This window comes from Cibotium barometz, chromosome 38 (genome assembly GCF_041138505.1).
Source record: "Cibotium barometz isolate CiBa-2024 chromosome 38, ASM4113850v1, whole genome shotgun sequence".
Lineage (NCBI taxonomy): Eukaryota > Viridiplantae > Streptophyta > Polypodiopsida > Cyatheales > Cibotiaceae > Cibotium > Cibotium barometz.
Window position 1 is genome coordinate 44,593,863 of NC_141083.1, and position 22,007 is coordinate 44,615,869.

At 44.0% G+C, this 22,007-nt stretch overlaps 1 protein-coding gene across 3 annotated transcripts in view; it reads right to left on the reverse strand.

Annotated features, from left to right (window-relative positions):
• PUR4 (purine biosynthesis 4) overlaps nt 1–18,793 on the reverse strand; it is a 79,074-nt gene extending 60,281 nt beyond the window's left edge. For all 3 annotated transcript variants that reach the window (XM_086777826.1, XM_086777827.1, XM_086777825.1), the window contains exons 1-2: nt 18,422–18,793; nt 18,257–18,333 (exon numbers count right to left, since the gene is read on the reverse strand). In XM_086777826.1, coding sequence (XP_086633952.1) covers nt 18,257–18,333; nt 18,422–18,623 — 279 coding nt within the window. In that variant the 5' untranslated portion in view covers nt 18,624–18,793. The remainder of the gene's footprint in view (nt 1–18,256; nt 18,334–18,421) is intronic.
• Between the last annotated feature and the right edge of the window lie 3,214 nt (nt 18,794–22,007).

A 22,007-nucleotide genomic window follows, 5' to 3' on the forward strand; every position in this document is an offset into this window, starting at 1 on the left:
AAGGACCCATTGGCCAGAGTCTACAAGATCAAAAGCAAGGCACCAAGGACACGTGATGGATCGCCAAAGAAGTTGGGGCAACTCCAAGGCAATCTTCTAGAGCTTCCAGCTCCAAGACTTCCACATCTACACCCAAGCTAACTCTGAACCAAAAGGCCAAGGAGGGCAAAGTTGGTAGCCACTACCAGACAAAAATCATTATTTCAGGTACCATGTAGTAGGGCATCCCATCACGCAATGCAGGAAGAAGTCAACTACTTAAACCTGGCCCCAGCCCCTGCCTCTACAACAGCAATGCGGAATAAGCTACTCAAGTGCTATGGGCATATGGAAGTTTCTGCGAGACTTTATGGTCACTCCTCTCGTAGGGGCAAACATAATTTTGCGTATCCAATAGTTTCACAATTTTTGACTCATGGTGGCCTGGGAAACTGATACATTCATCACCATGGAGAATGTATCAAAGGCCTCACTCACTATTAAATGTAAACCACGTCTCCCACACTTTTCAACGATTGCACATCGTCAAGCAATGCGGGATATTGGGAAAGACACTCAATGTGTAGTGGTTCATAGCCAGACCTTAGACACAGCGTCTAGTACTTCCCAGAGGTATAAGGTAATATATGACTAGTTTCCTTCAAGATAATCTTGCCCCCAGACTCCCTCTCTCCTTCCCAAAGGATCACAAGATTGACCTGTCACTCGACTCGGAGCCATTAAGCGAATTCCCCTACCACCTTAGTAAGACCATGGAGGCTGATCTAGACCCCCATCTAGAGGAATTATTGCATTCACGTTTCATGCGTCCTAGTGTGTCAACATTCGCCGCACCTATCCGATTTGTCAAGATGAAAGATAGTTTGTCGCAATTGTATGTGGACTATCTAGCACTCAACAAGCTAACAATGAAGAGCAAGTTTCTCATGCCACACAAGTAACATGTGTGCTTAACTTAATGGACATTAACACCAAAACACAGATTAAGCCACAGATTAACGCAAATCTACCTATGCGAAAGCGTGAATGAAAGCATGCAATAGACAAGAAAGATGTAGACCTAATCTACTCTCTATTACTAACATGAATGAATATTTACGAAGATTACTAATGATGAGAACTTGATGATGCTCACGATATGTCGGGTGTGGCCTTATCTTGCTTGCCTACCATTGTCTCCGAGCATGAATGACCCTCAACCCTCGCCCTCTGTTGGTAATAAAGATACCTCAGGGGGCTGGCCCAACTTCAGCCCCTAGTGCTGTGTCATGTGCAAGGTTATCTTATGTGGTTTCATGATGTATATGATTATGATGTCTATGAGACAGATGTATTGATTCATACTCATGTTGTGATGGATGTTGAATGTATGTTGTGATTTGGGCCATTGGTTTTCTGTATTCACGTGCCCACTTGTGACACCAGGGGTGCACTCTTCTTGGATGGACTGATTCGGATTGGGCTGGAGTTCCAGATACCCGGCATTCAACCACGGGTTATGTTTTCTCACTTGGGTCAAGAGCCATTTCATGGAGCAGTAAAAAGCAACCTATTGTGGCGCTTTCCTCTACAGAGGTGGAGTATCGAGCAGCCTGTTATGATGCATGTGACGCGATCTCGTTGCGGAGCTTATTGGGAGAACTTGGCTTTCCTCGTACCGAATCTACTCTTCTTTGCTGTGACAATCAAAGTTGCATTGCCATCGCCAAGAACCCTGTGTTTCATGCTCGTACGATCACATTGAGATTCAGTATCACTATGTTCGTGAGTAGGTTCTTGCTGGAGACTTGCATTTGGAGTATTGTCCTTCTGAAACTTCCAGGGTGCCCCGGGGTTTCGCAAAACACTTGACCATTAATGCAATTAAACACTGAAATCAGCCACAGCCTTAAACATATGCCACTTAATCCACAGAACTATAAAAGAGTAGCTGACACCGCATATGGGCCGACCCCCCCCCCCCTCCTTGGAGTATTCATTACCCAAGGGGAAAATATCATGTACAAGCTTTGAGGGCCTTACTCTTCCCATGGGAGATGCCAGATTATCCATATACAAATCATAACACATTCCAACACAAGGCAACCAAGGTTTCCATCGCGACGAAATACTGAAGGCAAGGGTATTTTGTCACCAATTGGCCGACCATTTGGTCCATTCCTAGTTTTTGCGTCTCGTTCACTTGAGGCCAGGCCGGTGTCTCGTGTGAAGAGGCCAGTATTTTGCTAACATGGATGGGAGCCAGACTGGTGCCACCCGTGTGTTAGCAGGATGGTGTCGTATGGACGGGAGCCAGACCAGTGCCACCCGTGTATGACCTGGACTGTGTTCAATCCATGGGACTGTCACGCCATGGAAGAGCCAGTATTCGTGCCGTGTTTTGCCTATGGGACTGTCACACCATAGGGAAACTCGTGCCTGGAACTGTGTCTTACCTATGGGACTGTCACTCCATAGGAAGACCAGGTTTTTATGTTTTATGTCGTGCCAGTTTTGTGCCGACAGATATTTTGTACTTGTTCCATGAACGGGAGATATGTCCCTGTTACTATTTGCACATGCACACATGATTTGCATGTTTGAAACTGTTTTCGCATGACATGTATTTGTGTGTTTGCCTGCCTGACGTGTTACTTACTGAGCGGGGACGCCTGCCAGTGAGTCGTGAAGTCTGCCCTGTATTCTGACGAGTTTCAGTGCATGTGAACAGGTGGTAAGTATATGGTACATGTTGTTTTAATGTTATTTTATTCTAACCCCTTTATTTTATAAGGTTAGGGGTTCACACTTATTTAAAAGTGGGCACCCCCTTTGGGCACCCACTTTGGGGCCAAGGTGGGGAGCCCCACTTTTAAGTGAGTGTGGGGGTGGGCATGGTCACCTACCCCCACTAATCCCCCCACATGCATGCGTGGATATCAAGAGTTAACTACACCTTAATATTTTATATCAAGGGGACCCTCTTCATCAAGCGTAGGAGGAATCACTTCTATCTGGCGCATGTTTATCACCCGGCGATCATCACTACCACCTCTTCGCTGCTGCCTCCTTAATAACAGGCTGCGCATAATCTTCTACAGGCGCCTATCCCATCACCTCTCCTACAGGTGGGCTGCGCAGATTTGCAGCCAGGTGTAGCTGAACTACACACCCAGCAGGCGGCTGTTTATGGCTGCATACAACCAGGCGGCTGGGGTCTAATCGGCTGCTCCTCCACGCCATCTCCTGCAGGCAACTCCAGGTGACACTGAAGTGCTGCAGCTGCTCTCACAGGCGGCTCCCTCTGTGCAGCTGTACCACCTACAGCAGGCGACTCTCCCTCTGTACGGCTGTACCTCCACTGCAGCCAAGCCCCTCCACATGCTCCCTGGCGGTTGCTGATAGGCTGCACTCCAGGACCCTTTTGCAGGCGACTCTCTTGGCTCTGCAGGCTGCGCATTTTTTCGCCAGCAGACTACCCTATTGTCCTACTCCTACAGGTGGCTGCAAACTTGAAGGCTGTGCTTTTTGCGGGTGTATTTAACTTGGTGGCAGCACTAGGTGCACCACGAGGCGATTGACTTTTCATCTGAGGAACTTCACATCTCTTGGGTGGTTTCATCTTCTGCACAAACACCACAAGTTTTGGTCTTATATCAACCATCTACAAGTAAGTATGGAGGGCACGAAAGTCACATGCATGCAAGATATGTATCTCATGGTGACAGGTCTGCTTCCAGAAAAATTTTGCCTTCTGAGTTGTCTCATGGAGAGACTATGCCATATGCAGGTAAGTCACATGCATCTGAGCTTCGAGTTCGTGGAGCACATGCCACCGTGCCCCATGAAGCTTCTTTGACGGCCCATGGAGCCCATGCAGATAGGGCTACCCCGTTGGATAAGGGGAAAAGAAAAAGAGAGGACCATGAGCCTCATGCCAGGAAGCTCAAGGAGTTCAAAGCAGGTGATAAATCTGTCAAATTTGATGTCTTTCATGGTGAACATGATGCCTCTAAGGTGTTAGCGTTTGTGGCACAGTTCGACATTGCTTTTAGCGATGAGGACTTTACAGAAAAGTCGAAGGTGCGCCATGCTAGCATGTTTCTGAAAGGCACTGCTGCCCATTGGTGGATCATTGAAAAGATCACCAAGGATCCCATCTCTACTTGGAAGGAATTCAAAGATAGATTTTATGCTCAGTTCTTGCCACCCAATGCGGAGCAAACTCTCACTCAAAAGTGGGACAGGCTGGAACAAAAAGATAATGAGAGTGTGCAACAGTATGTTAACAAATTTTGGAAAGTGTTGCTGGAAGTGACTCCCTTCATGCTAATCACCGAGGATGAAAGAAAAAGGAAGTTTCGTTCTGGATTGCAACCTGCATATAGATCGGGTATTGAATTGCACCCAAAACATACATTGCAACAACTCACAGCTTCTGCCCTTGCCACAGAGCAATTGGTGCTCAAGATCAAGCAAGATCAAGGAGGTTCCAAGGGGAAGGACAAGGCTGCCCCAAATCAGCAAAAGGGTGGACAGCCACCTAAAAAGAACTTCCGGGAGCCTTACAAGGGTGGTAAAGCTGAAAATAACACATCAAAAGAACAGGGCCCAAGGAAGAACAAATTTGGCTTAACCCCGGAGCAAAGAGAGCAATATGCTAAGGATGGAAAATGCTTTTCTTGTGGTAGCAAAGACCACATGTTCCGACAATGCCCAGATCGCAAACCAAAGCACGAGGACAAGCACACCAAAGCAAATGTTCATGCAGTTCCTGATGTGCAAGGTCATACAGGTCATGATGCAAAAGAGCGTATGGTTTGCAAGGCTTGGGGGCAAATCAAGGATCAGCCCGCACTCTTCATGTTTGATGACTGTGCAACTGACAATTTCATCTCTATGCAAATGGCAGCTGCATTGGGAATTGAGGTTGAAAACATGGGACCTCAGATTGAGGCCGAAGCTGCATTTATTGGTAAAGAGGTGCAGGTTACCCCTTTGATTGGGAAGTTGCGTATCCATATACAGGGCTATCTTGATAATGAGCATTTCCTAGTTGCTCCACTGAATGGATGTGATGTATTGTTGGGCAAGCCGTGGCACCATAGGCTTGAGCCCCGCAAAGACTACAAGTCTAATATGATTTCTTTTACGCATAAAGGCCGCATGCACTTTATTGATGCTGGCAAAGGGGATTCTATCCCAGTTGTATCACACATCCAAATTAATAAAGCAATGAAAAAGAGTCTTTCAGCGTACTTGGTTTTTGTGCGTGATAATCTTGTGCCAAATCATAAAAATGTGGATGCTATGTCTAATGATAGGCTGAATTTTCTTAATGCACTCAACGACTGTTTTGCTGACTCGTTGCCAGGTGAATTACCTCCCCAAAGGCCCGAAGATCATCGCATAGATCTTGTGCCAGGTAGTTCTCCACCTAACAAACCCGCATACCGAGTAAGTGCTGCACAACAAGAAGAAATTATGAAGCAGGTAAACGAGCTTTTAGAGAAAGGTTTGGTTCAGCCCAGTTCCTCACCTTACTGCTCTCCTGTGCTTCTTGTTCAAAAGAAGGACGGATCATTCCGTATGTGTGTGGACTATAGAGCTTTGAACAAGCTTACCATCAAGAACAGATTTCCTATTCCACGTATTGATGATATCTTGGATAAGCTTGATGGTTCCGCTTGCTTTAGCAGACTTGATTTGAAGAGTGGTTATCACCAGATACGCGTGGTGCCACAAGATGTCCATAAGACTGCATTCAGGACAGCTTTCGGATTATATGAATTCTTGGTAATGCCTTTTGGTCTCACCAATGCTCCTGCTACCTTTAATCGTATGATGGATAGGATATTCCGAACCCATCGCAAGTTTACAGGAGTCTTCTTTGATGATATCTTGGTTTCCTCCAAGAATGAGCAGGAACACAGAACTCATTTGGTCACAGTGTTCGAAGAGTTGCGGAAGCATAAACTTTTCGTCAATGCCAAGAAAAGTGAGTTTTTCCTTTCAGAGATTCATTATCTGGGACATATTGTATCCAAAGATGGAGTTACAATGGATCCTGCAAAGATCGAGACTATTCGGAATTGGCCCGAATTGCAAAACGTACATCAAGTACGTAGTTTTCTGGGATTATGTTCGTATTACAGGCGTTTCATCAGGCATTTCGCCATGATTGCCACTCCTCTACATGATCTCACGAAGAAGAAAACTGTTTTCAAATGGACTTCAAAGGAACAGGATGCTTTCTTGCAGCTCAAGCATGCGATCATATGTGGTCCAGTATTGATTGTTCCTGACTTGCATAAGTCATTCGTGGTTGAATGTGATGCTTGTGGTGATTGCATAGGAGCTGTCCTAAATCAAGAAGGGCATGCAGTTGCATACGAGAGCCGTCGTTTGCATGATGCTGAGCTTCATATGGATATCTATGAGAAAGAGCTCTTGGCTGTAATTCACGCCTTAAAGATTTGGAAACACTACCTTCTTGGGGCTGAATTTGTAGTCAAGACAGATCATCAAAGCTTGAGATACTTTCTATCTCAAACTAAGCTTTCAGAGAAGCAGATGAGAATGGCAAATTTTCTTTCCATGTTTCATTTTCAGATTGTGCATACTCCAGGAAAGAAAAATGTCGTGGCCGATGCACTATCTAGGAGGCCTTATGTTGCTGCAGTCTCAGTGGCCTCTCATGGAGATCTATCTGCTATGAGAGATTTGTATCATTTGGATGCTGACTTTTGCCATATATGGACTGATTTGATGGCTGGTCATTCACATGCCTCTTATGTTATCAATGAGGGTTATCTAATGAAGGATAATTGCCTATGTGTGGTGAAGGATCTGCGTCCAAAGGTTATGGACGAATATCACGCTCCACCATATGCTGGTCATCGAGGTATTATGCCTACTACTCGCATGATTCAGAGGTATTTCTTTTGGCCAAGCATGCGTAAAGACATTGAGGCTTATGTGCGTGCATGTATCACTTGCCAAAAGGTGAAATTTGATAGGCAAAAGCCTCCAGGTTTGCTTCAGCCATTGCCTATTCCCTCGCAACCTTGGGAAAGTATCACGATGGATTTTATTATGGATTTGCCCAGATCCCAGCATGGGAATGATGCTATTTGGACTATTGTGGACAGGTTTAGCAAGCAAGCTCACTTCTTGCCTGTCAAGAAAACCATCAAAGCTGATCATATGGTAAAGCTTTTTCTTGCTAATATTTTCAAGCATCATGGTATGCCTAAATCCATTGTTGGGGATAGAGATCCCAGGACTACAAGCCTATTTTGGAGGGCTTTGTTTGATAATATGGGTACTAAGCTTGAGTTTTCATCAGCTTATCATCCCCAAACGGATGGCCAAAGTGAAGCTGCAAATTCAGCCGTGTTGGATTTATTGAAGTGTTATGTGGCAGATCAAAAGAGTGCATGGGAGAAGTATCTTCCACTTGTTGAGTTTGCCTACAACAATACAATCCATGCTTCCACAGGAAAGGCTCCGTTTGAGATTATTTATGGCAGAGTAGTCTTGCCACCCATCCTTCGTACAAAGGATGAGATTTTTGCAGCTGATGAATATGTTCGTGACTTGGATGTTGCCTTTGGTCAGGTGCGGACAGCCATTGCAAGATCTCAGAATAAGCATAAAATGGCTGCTGACAAGCATAGAAGGGACATGGAAGTCAAAGAAGGTGATTGGGTATTGCTGAAATTTGAGAAGGCTAGGCTTCGGAAGAGGCCAGGATGAGAAGGATCATATCCTAAGCTTTCTCCTCGCTATTATGGACCCTTCAAGGTGATTCACAAAATCAATGAAGTGTCCTACAGGCTTGCTTTACCTAGTCATTGGAAGATTCACAATGCTTTTCATGTGAGTCTATTTCGGAAATATGTGGGGCCAGATCCTGATGAGCCTGTCACAGAAGATCCGCCAGAGATTGAAGAGCTTGAGGAGATCCTCCAGCCAGAACAGATTGTTTTTCACAAGGAGAGAAAGCTACCTGCAGGAAAGCTTTCCAGGAGATACCTTGTGAAGTTTAAGAATTATTTGCCTATTGATGCCAAATGGGTAAATGAGGATTATTTTGCAGATTATCCGCAATTGTTGCAGGCATATCCTGAGGCTTTTCAGTTGAGGTCAACTCTTTAGAAGCCCGGGGGGATGTCACCAATTGGCCGACCATTTGGTCCATTCCTAGTTTTTGCGTCTCGTTCACTTGAGGCCAGGCTGGTATCTCGTGTGAAGAGGCCAGTATTTTGCTGACATGGATGGGAGCCAGACTGGTGCCACCCGTGTGTTAGCATGATGGTGTCGTATGGACGGGAGCCAGACCAGTGCCACCCGTGTATGACCTGGACTGTGTTCGATCCATGGGACTGTCACGCCATGGAAGAGCCAGTATTCGTGCCGTGTTTTGCCTATGGGACTGTCACACCATAGGGAAACTCGTGCCTGGAACTGTGTCTTACCTATGGGACTGTCACTCCATAGGAAGACCAGGTTTTTATGTTTTATGTCGTGCCAGTTTTGTGCCGACAGATATTTTGTACTTGTTCCATGAACGGGAGATATGTCCCTGTTACTATTTGCACATGCACACATGATTTGCATGTTTGAAACTGTTTTCGCATGACATGTATTTGTGTGTTTGCCTGCCTGACGTGTTACTTACTGAGCGGGGACGCCTGCCAGTGAGTCGTGAAGTCTGCCCTGTATTCTGACGAGTTTCAGTGCATGTGAACAGGTGGTAAGTATATGGTACATGTTGTTTTAATGTTATTTTATTCTAACCCCTTTATTTTATAAGGTTAGGGGTTCACACTTATTTAAAAGTGGGCACCCCCTTTGGGCACCCACTTTGGGGCCAAGGTGGGGAGCCCCACTTTTAAGTGAGTGTGGGGGTGGGCATGGTCACCTACCCCCACTAATCCCCCCACATGCATGCGTGGACATCAAGAGTTAACTACACCTTAATATTTTATATCAAGGGGACCCTCTTCATCAAGCGTAGGAGGAATCACTTCTATCTGGCGCATGTTTATCACCCGGCGATCATCACTACCACCTCTTCGCTGCTGCCTCCTTAATAACAGGCTGCGCATAATCTTCTACAGGCGCCTATCCCATCACCTCTCCTACAGGTGGGCTGCGCAGATTTGCAGCCAGGTGTAGCTGAACTACACACCCAGCAGGCGGCTGTTTATGGCTGCATACAACCAGGCGGCTGGGGTCTAATCGGCTGCTCCTCCACGCCATCTCCTGCAGGCAACTCCAGGTGACACTGAAGTGCTGCAGCTGCTCTCACAGGCGGCTCCCTCTGTGCAGCTGTACCACCTACAGCAGGCGACTCTCCCTCTGTACGGCTGTACCTCCACTGCAGCCAAGCCCCTCCACATGCTCCCTGGCGGTTGCTGATAGGCTGCACTCCAGGACCCTTTTGCAGGCGACTCTCTTGGCTCTGCAGGCTGCGCATTTTTTCGCCAGCAGACTACCCTATTGTCCTACTCCTACAGGTGGCTGCAAACTTGAAGGCTGTGCTTTTTGCGGGTGTATTTAACTTGGTGGCAGCACTAGGTGCACCACGAGGCGATTGACTTTTCATCTGAGGAACTTCACATCTCTTGGGTGGTTTCATCTTCTGCACAAACACCACAAGTTTTGGTCTTATATCAACCATCTACAAGTAAGTGATTTTCAGATTTGAATAAAGTATTTTATGTTTAAATCTGATAAAAGATTCATTCCGCTCGGCCAACACCCGTTCGGTGCCGGGTTGTCCAAGCTGTATTGGCGAACCTCGGTCCAAAGGTGCTGAGATCGGGAGAGCCAGGCGTTAGTACGAGAGCGCCTGTTTGTGCGTGGTCTCGGAACACCAGTGAGGCGCTCTCCGCGGAGTCCAGTGAAAGCACAGGACCGTAGAGATTGGGCCACACTAGTGGTCGTTCTGCTTCGAGTTTTCTTCATCGAAATTCGAGCCTATTTGTTTGGTACTGTTTTCATATGTACATGGACATTATTTGGTTCTCAGAACCCATGGAGCATTGTATTCATTAAATACTCCCAATAAATATATCATATATTGAGGGGGGGGTCGGCCCGTTCCGGCCCCAGTGCTGATGTCCATCTTTCCATTTCATTTCATTTAATTTTCAAGTTGTTTTAAGTTGTCCATTTCAAATTTGTGGTTTTAAAGTTGTGCTATTAAGCGTGTGGGTGTCCAACGGAGTCCTTCCCACTTAACGGGATCGGTTTCATATTTAATCATTTTATTACGATTTCTAGGGTATTCTTCATGGTGCCTTCAAGAGAGAGAGAAAGAGAGTGGCAATCATTAGGGCAGCCTGTAGCGGTGGTAGAGACTAGTGTGCAACAAGAGAACCTGCTTCAAATGAAGAGAGAGGGCTCCAATTTATAGATTTGGCCTCCCATGAGCTAAAATGGCAAGAGAAGGCTATAATGACAAGTGTGAGGCCACTTGTCTCACTTTGATCCACTTTCTTGACAAGTGTGAGGCCACTTGTCTCACTTTAATCCACTTTCTTGCCACATGTCCCAATCTAAGAGATGGGTTCTCCCATAATCTTTATCCCTAAAAATATCCCAACTAGTAGCCCATTTGTCATAGGTACTTTTGGCAACTCTTGGTATATGCTCAATTCAATGACGCGAACAGAATTTACATCAAAGTCGGGCTAAAAATAGCAACTCTTCTAAATTTTAGGAGTGTGATCCTTTGTATTCCAAGATAATCCCCCATTCCCAAAGCTTGTTCTTTCCAAATATTCGGACGTCTTGAAGTCCACCAAACACCTTTCATACTGGGAAATGTCTAGGCTCGTGACATCTTCCCGACCTTTTTAAACAGTTGACCGCAAATGTGACAGCTCGCTTGCAAGAAAGCAAGGTTGTTCTCATCCAAAAGGATGAGCCCGGATCTAGTCATACAGAGTCCTCAAATGAAGGCCATCCAACCATAAACAGCGACTATATACCAGTTAACTCCTAGGTGAACATCTATCACACTCTGCATGGAAAGAGCTGGGCTCAAAACCAAAGGTTTAAGCTACTTTCTAGACTACGAGATGAGGCTGAAAATTTTAAAAAGGATACAATATCTTGGGTTTATCTAAACCCATGTAAACATCCTCCCCAGCTTCTTGAAAGTTGTCCACAACTTTAAGCTTCAAGCCATATATCCAAGATATAAGCATGTCCCATCAAGTGGTCAAGACAAGACTCAAAATTCCAATATGACTGAAAGAATCCATATCTCAAATAAATGGGCAAGACTAAATAAGTCTCCATAATACCAATATCAAAATCATGTCCCAAAATAAATGGATGAGATAAAACAGTCCCATAAGTCCATATCATAATCATGTGTCTCTCTCCATACTCCCAAGTCGAATCCAACTCCAAAGAGCAATTTACTCATTCCCCAATCCTCGATGACGTCAAACGCATGCTACTCTCCACTGGGTTCCATGCCAACAAGGTGTCAGTCCACATGACCCTTGGCGTAGATATAAGTGCCCTGCCAACCAGGCGTCATGTCCACTCTACCACTTGCACTCCGTGTAGGTGCTCTGACCACACACCTTGGAGGAGAGGTGTCACGTGCATGAAAGATGCCATGGACATTCTCAGATGCTGGTCCAGAAGAGGCAACCAGATAAAGAGTATGAACCAGATAGAATCAGAGATTGGAGCACAGAGTGCTATGGGCAGTATGGACTGGAGCAAGGCTTGGAGAGCAAGAGAAAAAGCCTATCGGCTGCACGCAAATGACATAAGCTGTGCTGATTCCTCTTGCAGATGCAAAGAGTAACCAGCCAAGGGAACCCCTGCCCTTGACTGGTTGCGACTCTTCGCCAAAGGATGTACCTCTTCATCGAATAGCCACATCCCTTCGACGAATGGTTGTATCCCTTGATGAATGGTTGTGCCTCTACATCGAATAGACACATCCCTTAGCCTAAAGTTGTATCCTTTCGTCTATGGTCATGTCCTTTCATCTAAGGACATGCCTCTTCAAATGTGTCTCTTCATCTCCTATATAAGAGACCTATTGTACTCAGTTTAATCAATTCAAGTCAATTCAATCTTCTCTCAAGTGTTCTCCTGAAGGTTCTTGTTCTCTAAGTTAAGTACTTAAGTAGTAATTAGTACACAATATGAACGATTAACAACATAATCCCCAAGCAAATTTTTTTCCTACCCGTGGTACCCGTGGGTTGTGAAGCCCTCACCCTCTCCGCGGCACTCCCTCGTCCACCCCTCTTCTTGGTGTTGTATGGAAGCAGCGGAGCGATGGTGGACTTGGCGTAAATCTTTGCCCATGGTGATGGTTTAAAAAAAAAATCCACACCCATACACACGCACCGTGTGTGTTTCAGCGAGGGAACCCTTGCTGCATACCTGGATTACCCCCCTCCCTGCTGCCGGTGGTGGTAGTCGTTCGCTGCATGGCAGGAACCCCCCCCCTCTACTGAATATGGAGCACCCGCCCCCCTCCTCGCTTCGTTCGCTGCAGGCCGTGAGCCCCTTGCTTGCTTCGCGCAGCTGCCGGCCTTGAGCCCCTCACCGCCGAATATAGACCGCCCTCCCCCTCTTCGCATAGTAGCTGGCAGCGCCTTTTCGAAGCGGCGCACCTTTTCCTCCTGTCGGCTACGTGATCCAAGCCCCGTCACCTTTACACGATTTTTAAAAAAAAAACAAAAATCAATAACATTGGCACTTGGGTCTCTCTAATCAAAAAAAAAAAAAAGGAGCATGCGCCCGTGTGAACCGAACCCCCCTCTTCCGTTGGCGATTCAACACGGGTGTGAAGTGCCCCCCTTTCCGTTGGTGATTCGGCGACCATCCTCCCCCCGGCTGTCATGATGCCGCCAACTACACGTTCGCCTGCATCTCCTCTCCAGGCTCTGCCCACGCCACACTGTGTGTGCGCTCTCGCCATCTACGTGCATGCTTCATGGACTTGCCGGAGGAGCCCGACATGCACATCTCCTACCTGAGTTACATCGACGAGATCCCCGAGGCTCTTCTTCCCGAACACAACCCTCCTCGTGCCCCCACTCCGGAACCGGTGCCACTTTCCGCCGATGCTGGGTGGATTCCAAGTCTCCCAGACTCTCCTATCCCAGTAGCCCCGGCCTCACAGGTGTACCGCATACATGTCAGCAGCCCGCATGTAACCGAACTCGACACTTGGGCGATCTGGACTATTTTCCTCACCTGCGAGCCACTGCACCTTACTCATTTCGAGTACTTTCTGTCACGGTACCCTCAGTTGGCACACTTTCTTCCACAGTTGTCAAATCCCCACGGATGGGCAAGCCCACAGTCTTGACTGTCCCCACCGAGCCACGAGCTGAGCTAACTAGGTTGACGTACCGACCAATCTCCTCCTCGTGACGTCCCATACCGCCACGAAGCTGCCCTCGCGGGCCTCGAGATTGCTGCTAGCCTCGGCTACATAAAGCAGGTGCATGTCTGCACTAGATCCACGCTCCAAGACCATAGAGCTCTCACAAACTCGCGAGACTCTCTATAATACAATAACTAACCTTGGCCACCCTTTTATAGGCTCTGAGCGTCCACACTTGGGCGCCCGCCCGTCCATACTTGGGTGCCCGCCCGTTAGTATTTCCCTAACTCAGCTCGTCAATCAGCCTGCCTAGTTCCAAGCTTCCCCAAGCCTCGAAACTAGTCTTGCATGCGTATAGCACACGGTAGATACACACTGTGCACATGACATACTCCCCTTCCTCTAAGAGCTCACTCCTGAGCTCACTAAAAAGCCAGGGTAATCTCTCTGAAGAGTAGTCAATGTCTCCCATGTAGCGTCCTCCTCAACACGATCCTTCCACTTGATCTTGTATTCCGTGATAAGCGTATTACGCAATCTTCGTTCACGAAATCCAAGAATCTTTTCAGGTTCGTGCGGAACAAATGTCATGTCCTCGACATCTATAATTTCTTGTGAGGAGTAACTAACTGATCTCCTCCACCCAGTACTTCCTTAAGTCTACTGACATGAAATACAGGATGAACTTTCACATGAGAAGGCAAATCCAATTCATATGCAACTGAACCAATCCATCGTGTAATACGAAATGGTCCACAGTATCTAGGGGATAATTTCGGAGATCTACCTGTCCGTAAAGTCTCGAAATCTTTCGGAACTCGCAAATACACTATCGTTCCTTCAGAGAACTCTCTAGGTGAACGATGTCTATTAGAATAAAACCTGTCTCGGTCTTGAGCACTTCTAATAGATTCCTTTGCAACTTGTAACATTTCCTGCACATCTTGCAAAAAATTACGTGCTGCATCATGCTGAAGTCCTAAGAATCCTACTGTAACAGGTGATCTTGGTTGAAAACCATACATAAGCATTACCATCAGCAGTAGCACCATCAGTATCATCAGCATTAGAATCAGCAATACCATCATCGTCATCATCATCATCATCAGGGTCACCCTCAGCAGCATAAGCATCATCATGGAGGGTTTAGGGAACCAGTCGGCAGCCATATATGCCCTTAGGCAACAGTCGGCAGCAGCCAGCCCAAGACCCTAGCAACCAGTCGGCAGCACCCTATTGAAGGCCAGCAATCTGGGGCAAGCATCAAGTCAAAGTGCAGCTTTTTATGGTATTTAATGCCTATTTTCTGGTCTAATACTGGCCTACAGCAGTGAATGCTTGCCAACCAACTCCTCCAACACATATATAAGCATCAAGTCATAATTCATTCAATCATTCAGTAGTTACACAGTTCATTCATCATTCCATCATTATAGTCATCAATAGAAGTCATGTAAGGGGTCAGAGGTCAACCCCTTTGGGGCTAACCAAGGGCTCAACCATGTACAGACATAAAGTCACCTTTTTGTACCATATGAAATACAAGAAAACCTACACCAACTCTCTCTCTCTCTCTTCTTCTCTCTCCTCTATCTTAATCGTGTTTAAATCAACATCTTGTTCTTAATCAAGCTTAGGGTTGTGGATTAGTAAAGCAAGGCTTCTGCGCATGCAACAGAGGGCGGCTTATATACGCACACCCACATCAAGTCGGTTATCTATAGGTTGTCGGCTTATTGCTGTCACCTGCACACTCAGGAGGACATGATTCTTGTTGGAATATATATCATCTACAGAGCGTCTACATGTACCTTTTCATGCTTGTACTGGTCATTTTATGAGACCTTGCATTAGCATATTTTTGTAGATATTATTTAGGATTTTTCTACCATTTTTTAGGCTTTTTATAGCATTTTATGCTATTGACAGCCATCAGCCTGCTACAGCTGGCCAACAAGCTCATAGGAGGGATATATAAGGGTGCACACCCTTCCCCTCATATTCCATCTCATTTTTTGCGTATCTGTTGGAGGTCATTGGCTGTAGCAACAATCTCTTATGCTTGTAAGCACCTACCAGCTTCCCTCGTGCTCATTTTCAGCAACAATCAACTGTTCCCAGCCTTCTACAGTTTGTGCATTGGACCGACAACCTATGTTTGCTCTTTCTTTCATGGTATCAAAGCCCAACGCTGATCCACAGGCAGAAGGTGCTACGTTTTTTTTTATTGGCACAGAGGCTTCATCAATTTGCTTCGTTTTTTGCATCTGTACTGCTGCGTTTTTGCTGTTGGAGGTTGAAGCTCTCTTCTAGGTGCTGAGGACAGAGTTCTTGCGAGATTTACTTTCTCTATTTCTCTTTTCCCACCCTCCCTCCCTTTGTTCTTTCTCTCCTCTTGTTGTGCACAACTTGAGAGGAGGTGAGAGGAGGCTATTTGCTGTTTTTTTTTTACAGCCCTCTTGCTTCAGAGAAGGTTTCTTGTCGGAGGACATGGCTTCAAGAGATTTCTCTACTGCTACTCCTTCTCCAGTTGATACTCCAGCACCATCACAACCTGGATCTTCTCCTCCCACTCCATAGGTGGTTCCTCTTCCTAATCTTTCTTCTCTGAGTTTCTCTCATCCAGGTCTTGCTCCCACCCCTACCCATATACCATCCTACAATCCTCCCCAAGTCGGTGACTCCATGAAGCTACCAGCAACCAACTATCATACATGGTCTTTCTACACTTGATTATTGCTGGAAGGAGCTCGTGTGTGGATGGCTATCTCCACACCTCACTTGGTGGACCCTGCTTTGAGAAGCATATTGGATGCTCGGACTCGTCTCATTATCATTCATTGCATGACTCCATCTATACAGGCACAGTTTGTCTCTAACCGTAGTAATGCTCATCAGATGTGGACGGAGATCTAGAAGGGGGATGGGAGAGTTTCGACAATGAAGATTACCAAATTGGAGTCAAATCTGGAGAAGCTTACAATCAATGAGTCAGATAACTTGATTGAGAAGATTGGAGAGTTCACCTGTATCAAGCTGCAGCTTGAGGAGTACATGCTTCTATCCATTGACTAGCTCAAAGGTTGAATACATGGCCAGATTCATGTGTTTGTAAGGCCAATTGTGCCAGATCATTGTAATATTGTCTAGGCGCCCAATGAGCAGCTTAGTGTGGACAAAGTCATTGGGTTATTGTGTGAACACACTTACTTGGACATTATTATTAAGGTTGGTAGAGTTGGTAGCCAACTCACCAACATTAGACACTATAAATAGGAGTCTAGGCTTCAATCATATTCATCATTGATCAGTCAGTCATCATTGAGTCATTGAGAGCTCAAGAGCATTGCTACCATTGAGTATCTCTATTCAGCATTGTATATACTTCATGTTAGTAATACATGGTAGATTAGGTCATCTCTCTCTACTGGGTATTGAGCATGAAGAAGAAGAAGTTTGTTGTGCACGTATTTAAGTCTTTGATTAGACACTAATCACAATCAATCAATCATAAACATGCTTCTGCAAGCACACATGACACATTGATATCAGAGCATTAGGTTTTGATGAAAGAAAGGCTGCAATTCTTTTTTCTCTCATAAGAACCAGAACCCCATCGTCATCACTCAGGTTTGTACTTTTTTCATCAATGCTGTGTTTTGCAAATTTTGTACCCTTGTGTGTGCAAGGGCCGCTTAGCCAAAGAACAAGGAAGAGGGCCAAAAGGCACCAAGTAGAGGGCGAACAAAGCAAGCAAGCAAGGCAGCCTATTGGTGCTTCAATCACAGCCAGACGGGGTGGAAGAAGGCGCATCAGGGGTCCGGTGGTGTGCACTCACATAACTTTTAGTTTTTTTTAAGGGTTCTACTCCTAGACAAGTGTAGCACTGATGATGAGCCAGTGTGTCACATAGCACCTCAATGCATGGGTGCATGTGACACTATACCAATCAGACCAGCAACCCTTTGATAATAAGGAAAAATGGCAAACAAATCATAAAGAAACAAAAAATAAAGAGAGCTTCTCATTAGCAAAACATTGATGAACGATATAACCTTGATAATTCAGAACACAATTCAAATTACGAGTGTATCTACACTACAAGAATGCATGATCCCAACATAGGAATTAGTCTCTGTTTAGAGACAATCAAGTCTTGTTGCACTTCTATGTACTCTGAGGATGTTTGCATATATTCTCCCCCACCTACCACCCACTGCCCAAACATTGCTAGGGGAGATGGGTGGAAAAGCAAGCCACCTTTTACACACATGGTTGCTAGAGAAAGGGTAGCCTACCAATTAAAAGCTAAAAACAAAAAGTTTGGAGGCATTTGTTTTCGAAGATGCCCATTATAAGATTTCAATCTAAAAACGTCAGAAATGGACTTGCAAAAGTTTCTCCCTTGCAGATGGGACTTACCATTTCCACTTGTAACAAAAACAAGTGTAGAAGACACTACAGGCCTACCTTAATTTTTCACAAAAGTGAAAGCTTCAGGATACTAAAAGTTATGTGTGCACAACCATATAAAAATAAGGCAATCTCTCGAGCCTAAAATTAGGATTAGGGCCTCAATCATAATATGTAGCACCAAGTATATTTAACCGATAGGAGAAATTATTTAGTTCTTTTTTTGTAAAATTATTTTTGCCCATTTTTTAAGAATAACCTAACACCAAGGCCTACCCATGACAGGCCAAAAACAGAGATCTACGAAATTGTACGGCTTGAATTGTATATAGGTTACCAATCCTATCTCGTGGAAATAAGGGTGTATGTGTGTGTGTGTAAACACCGTCAAACAGGTAAATAAGGATGTGTGTGTGTGTGTGTGTGTGTGTGTGTGTGTGTGTGTGTAAATAGGTTCAAGCCAGCATAACTAGGCATTCATACCTCTTTGCTTTCTGTGGTGGTAGCCCTTGTTGGCCATTCTATATCCTTCCTACGATGCAATGGCTTGGAGCTCCGACCTGGAATTTTTTTTTATGTTAAATAGCTTGGCCTTTTGAAAGAGCAGAGCATCAAATGAGATCATGCGTTCACACACACAGAGCCTACCTGCATCAATGAATTTTCCATCTCCGGTGAAAGTGGAATAAGTAGAGTCCCGACGTGCCCTTGCCACAGTGAAAGAAGGGACGAGTAGCGACGCCCTCCTCCTCCTCCTCCATGGCAGTTGCATTTGCTGTAGAGAGATAAGCTGGCTTTGGCAAGACGAGAGACACGGTGCAGGCGCCGAAGGAGCAGCTGAAGTCGCCATAGCCACCTTGTACAAAGAAGCTGCCTTTTTCCCTTACTCGGCCTAAAGTCTTGAAAATCAACCCTTTACCTCTACTCGGTAGGGTAAAGGTTGCAATAATTAAGCCAGCCAATGGCCTTGGAATTTTGTCTTCCAAAATCTACAAAATTCTTACGGCTATGGCCCCTATTATTATCTTGTTAATTTTGGCTGTTTTATGAATGGAATAGATTGTCGTATATAGATGTAAAGCAAAACAGAGTTTTCCTTTCCACATATTGAGGTCGGAATGGGATTCAGTGTTCTGCATCTTACTAGGATGCCTAGACGCTTGATTAAGCTGAACCCCCCAATCGCTCAAGACTTCGATCAATGAACGGATTGTCTTGTCGTTTACCCTGCTCTAGTCTTTAGCGGCGGTTAGCACAACTTATCTAGTCTTTCAGTACTCCATCCAAAAAATAATTGTGTAGATTTTTTAAAATTTTGTCTTCCCAAAATAAAAGCTACAATATTCTAACTATGGCCCCTTGTAGTAGATAGAATTATCTTGTTAATTTTGGCTTCGAAATGTCAAAAAATAATTGTGTAGATTTTTGAAAATTCATATTTTTATATATTCTCCTCTCCTTCTAATCAATAATTATAGGCCACTTACAACATATTGATTCTTCTCTTGTTATATACAAAATTAATATTTAATATATAATAAGATCTCATAATTAAAATGTTTTTAAAGATTTTATTAATTCAAATTGTGTAATAAGTTATCAAGATTATATCAATAGAATTTATCATACTCTTCATTTTATATTTTGTAGAATTCGTAGCATTTGAATGTGTATATACACTTTTAAAAACACAAAAAGCATAAAAACGCTCTATTGTCCATAAGACATTCTCGATGAGTTAGTCTAGCAGTAGAAGAGCACAAGTTCAAATCCAAGGAAGACCAATATTCTCAACCATGGGTGTGGCTAACACTTGTCACACACCCATGGCTTATTAAGTGTGGTAGACTAGGAAGCAAGGAAAGATTCATTGCCTAGGAGAAAGATTGATACTAACTTTACATGGTTGAAACCAAACCATCTGCAGCATGGACCAAGTGCAAATCTTTGGGTGATTTTGGCAAGATAGGTATATCTTTCACCTATGGCCTCTCATGCACCAAAACAAGAAGTATTAAAAAAAATGATGCCATTATAAATAGCATGCCTTCAAATAAAAATATACTTTTATTTTATTCTAATGAGCAGGTCTCTCTCCGTCCCCTTTCAATTGGATGATTGGATGATAGGACTACATTTGTGTGTAGAAGAAGCATAAGTTCCGAATGAGGAACTAAGTTAACATAATTGGTGGTGATGGGTTATGTTTCAAGTTAATGGTTATGGGTTATGTTTCAAGTTAATGGTGTAGGCAATAACGTAGGTGAGGGAAGTTCTCAAAGATCCTTGTAAGGTAATTACTAGGTTAAAGGGTGTTAAAACCCTAAGATCTCTCTAGATAATTGTTATGCATAAACATGCATAAATCAGGCATAAACTCAACCACCCCCGAGCCCAAGGGATGCACACATGAATCATAAATGAAATACATCATACCTCTACCTTGATGTCCCATACCATCAAGAGGTATAACACAATCCAATAGCATGTAGCTATAGTGTGAAATGGTAGGTGAGTAGATATGGACCTTTACACAAGAGACCATAGTATAAGCCTCCAAGCCCCTAAGCCTCCTTGAGTGTGCCCCATGCCCCTATTATATAGGAGGGCCCTTAAGTGACTCTTGACTTTCCATTCCCCATGTGTGATCCTTGGATACCTGACCCTAACTTTAATCCTTAAGGTTAGTCCTAACCCATGCTCCACTAGAGCTTGTTCCCATGCTCCCATGCTCACAAGCCTAATGTGGGTTAGCCTCCTAGTATATGCACACATAATGTGCATATAACATAGCACACATAATGTACATATAACATACTTCCCCTCTCTCAAAACATTGCACTCTTGCAATGAAAAGAAGGAGAACTGCGCTAAACAATCTCAACCGACTCCCAAGTCGAATCCTCAATTTCCCTATCTTTCCACCTAATTTTAACCTCAGGGATTAGTCAACTAAAAAATTTCCTTTCCCTGAATTCAAGAACCTTATCAGGTTCATGTGGAACATAGGATAAATCTTCGACTTCAACGAGTTCTTGAGGAGTAACTGTGTTATCCTCACCTCCCAGTTTCCCTTTCAATCTATTAATATGAAAGACTAGATGAACTCTAACATGTGGAGGTAGTTTCAATCTATTAATATCAAAATCCAACCTTAAGAATATCCTAATAATACTCAAGATTGTCCTCTATGACATTAGTATCATGTCTACTGGCTCGACTTATAGCCATATATTTAAAACTGTTATAGGCAAATTTCATCATTGGAAGATATTTTTCCCAATATGATGATTTTCTAGAGACATATGCACGAAGCATATACACTATAATTTAAAACTCCCTAGTATGCCGTCTAGGAAATATGAATAAAATCTTGTATAAAAGAAATAAGATGGCCTTATCCAGACTTTCACATACTAAAACATGTCTCTATATACCTGCGACTACATCAAGGAATAACCCTTATCGAGTACATCATTAGAAAAGAATTTTGAATTATTGGCGCCTTTCTAATGATAACTACCCAAAACACAATAAAGTTAGGGTAGAAAAATAACTCGCCTAGATACATAAGCAACTAGGTATCCGAGTTGGAATATGTACAAGAGTACAAGGAATATAGTCCAAAATTACGTGCAAAAAATGAAGGCAAATGCTACCTTCTTCAAAGCACATGAAATTATGCAAAAGATCAAAAGATCCTTATAAAACCATGGATAAAAGCATAGAAGCTCCTCGAATCCATGAAAACCATAGTTGATCATAAAAATCAATGCATACCATCTAATGGACATTAATCATGCCAAAAGAAGCATTAAAATTGGTGGCCAACTCATCAATCTGGAGTATATGAACGTTGTGTTGTTCAAATAAAACTCCAAAGTAAGAAAGTGAAACACATGTGTGTAGCACTCAATAAAAAAGCCCTAGACACAAGTAATCTAGGCAGAAACTGATGAGTCCATATATAACTTGGAAAACATTCAATAAAAATTCCCCAAAATAAATCGATCAACTAACCCATGAGATAGAATTTGTCTTAGGCTTAAGAAATTAAGCACAATCCACACTTAAATAAGTGCAAAATAAATTATCATGGAAAAGTGTCAGAGGTGAAACACACTTTGAACGCAAATTATAGCCATCAAAAGAAATTAAGGAACATGTCCAAAAGAATGGCTAAACAATGGTAAAAAATCATGAATACATCGTTTAGAATTAATCCAAACATAAA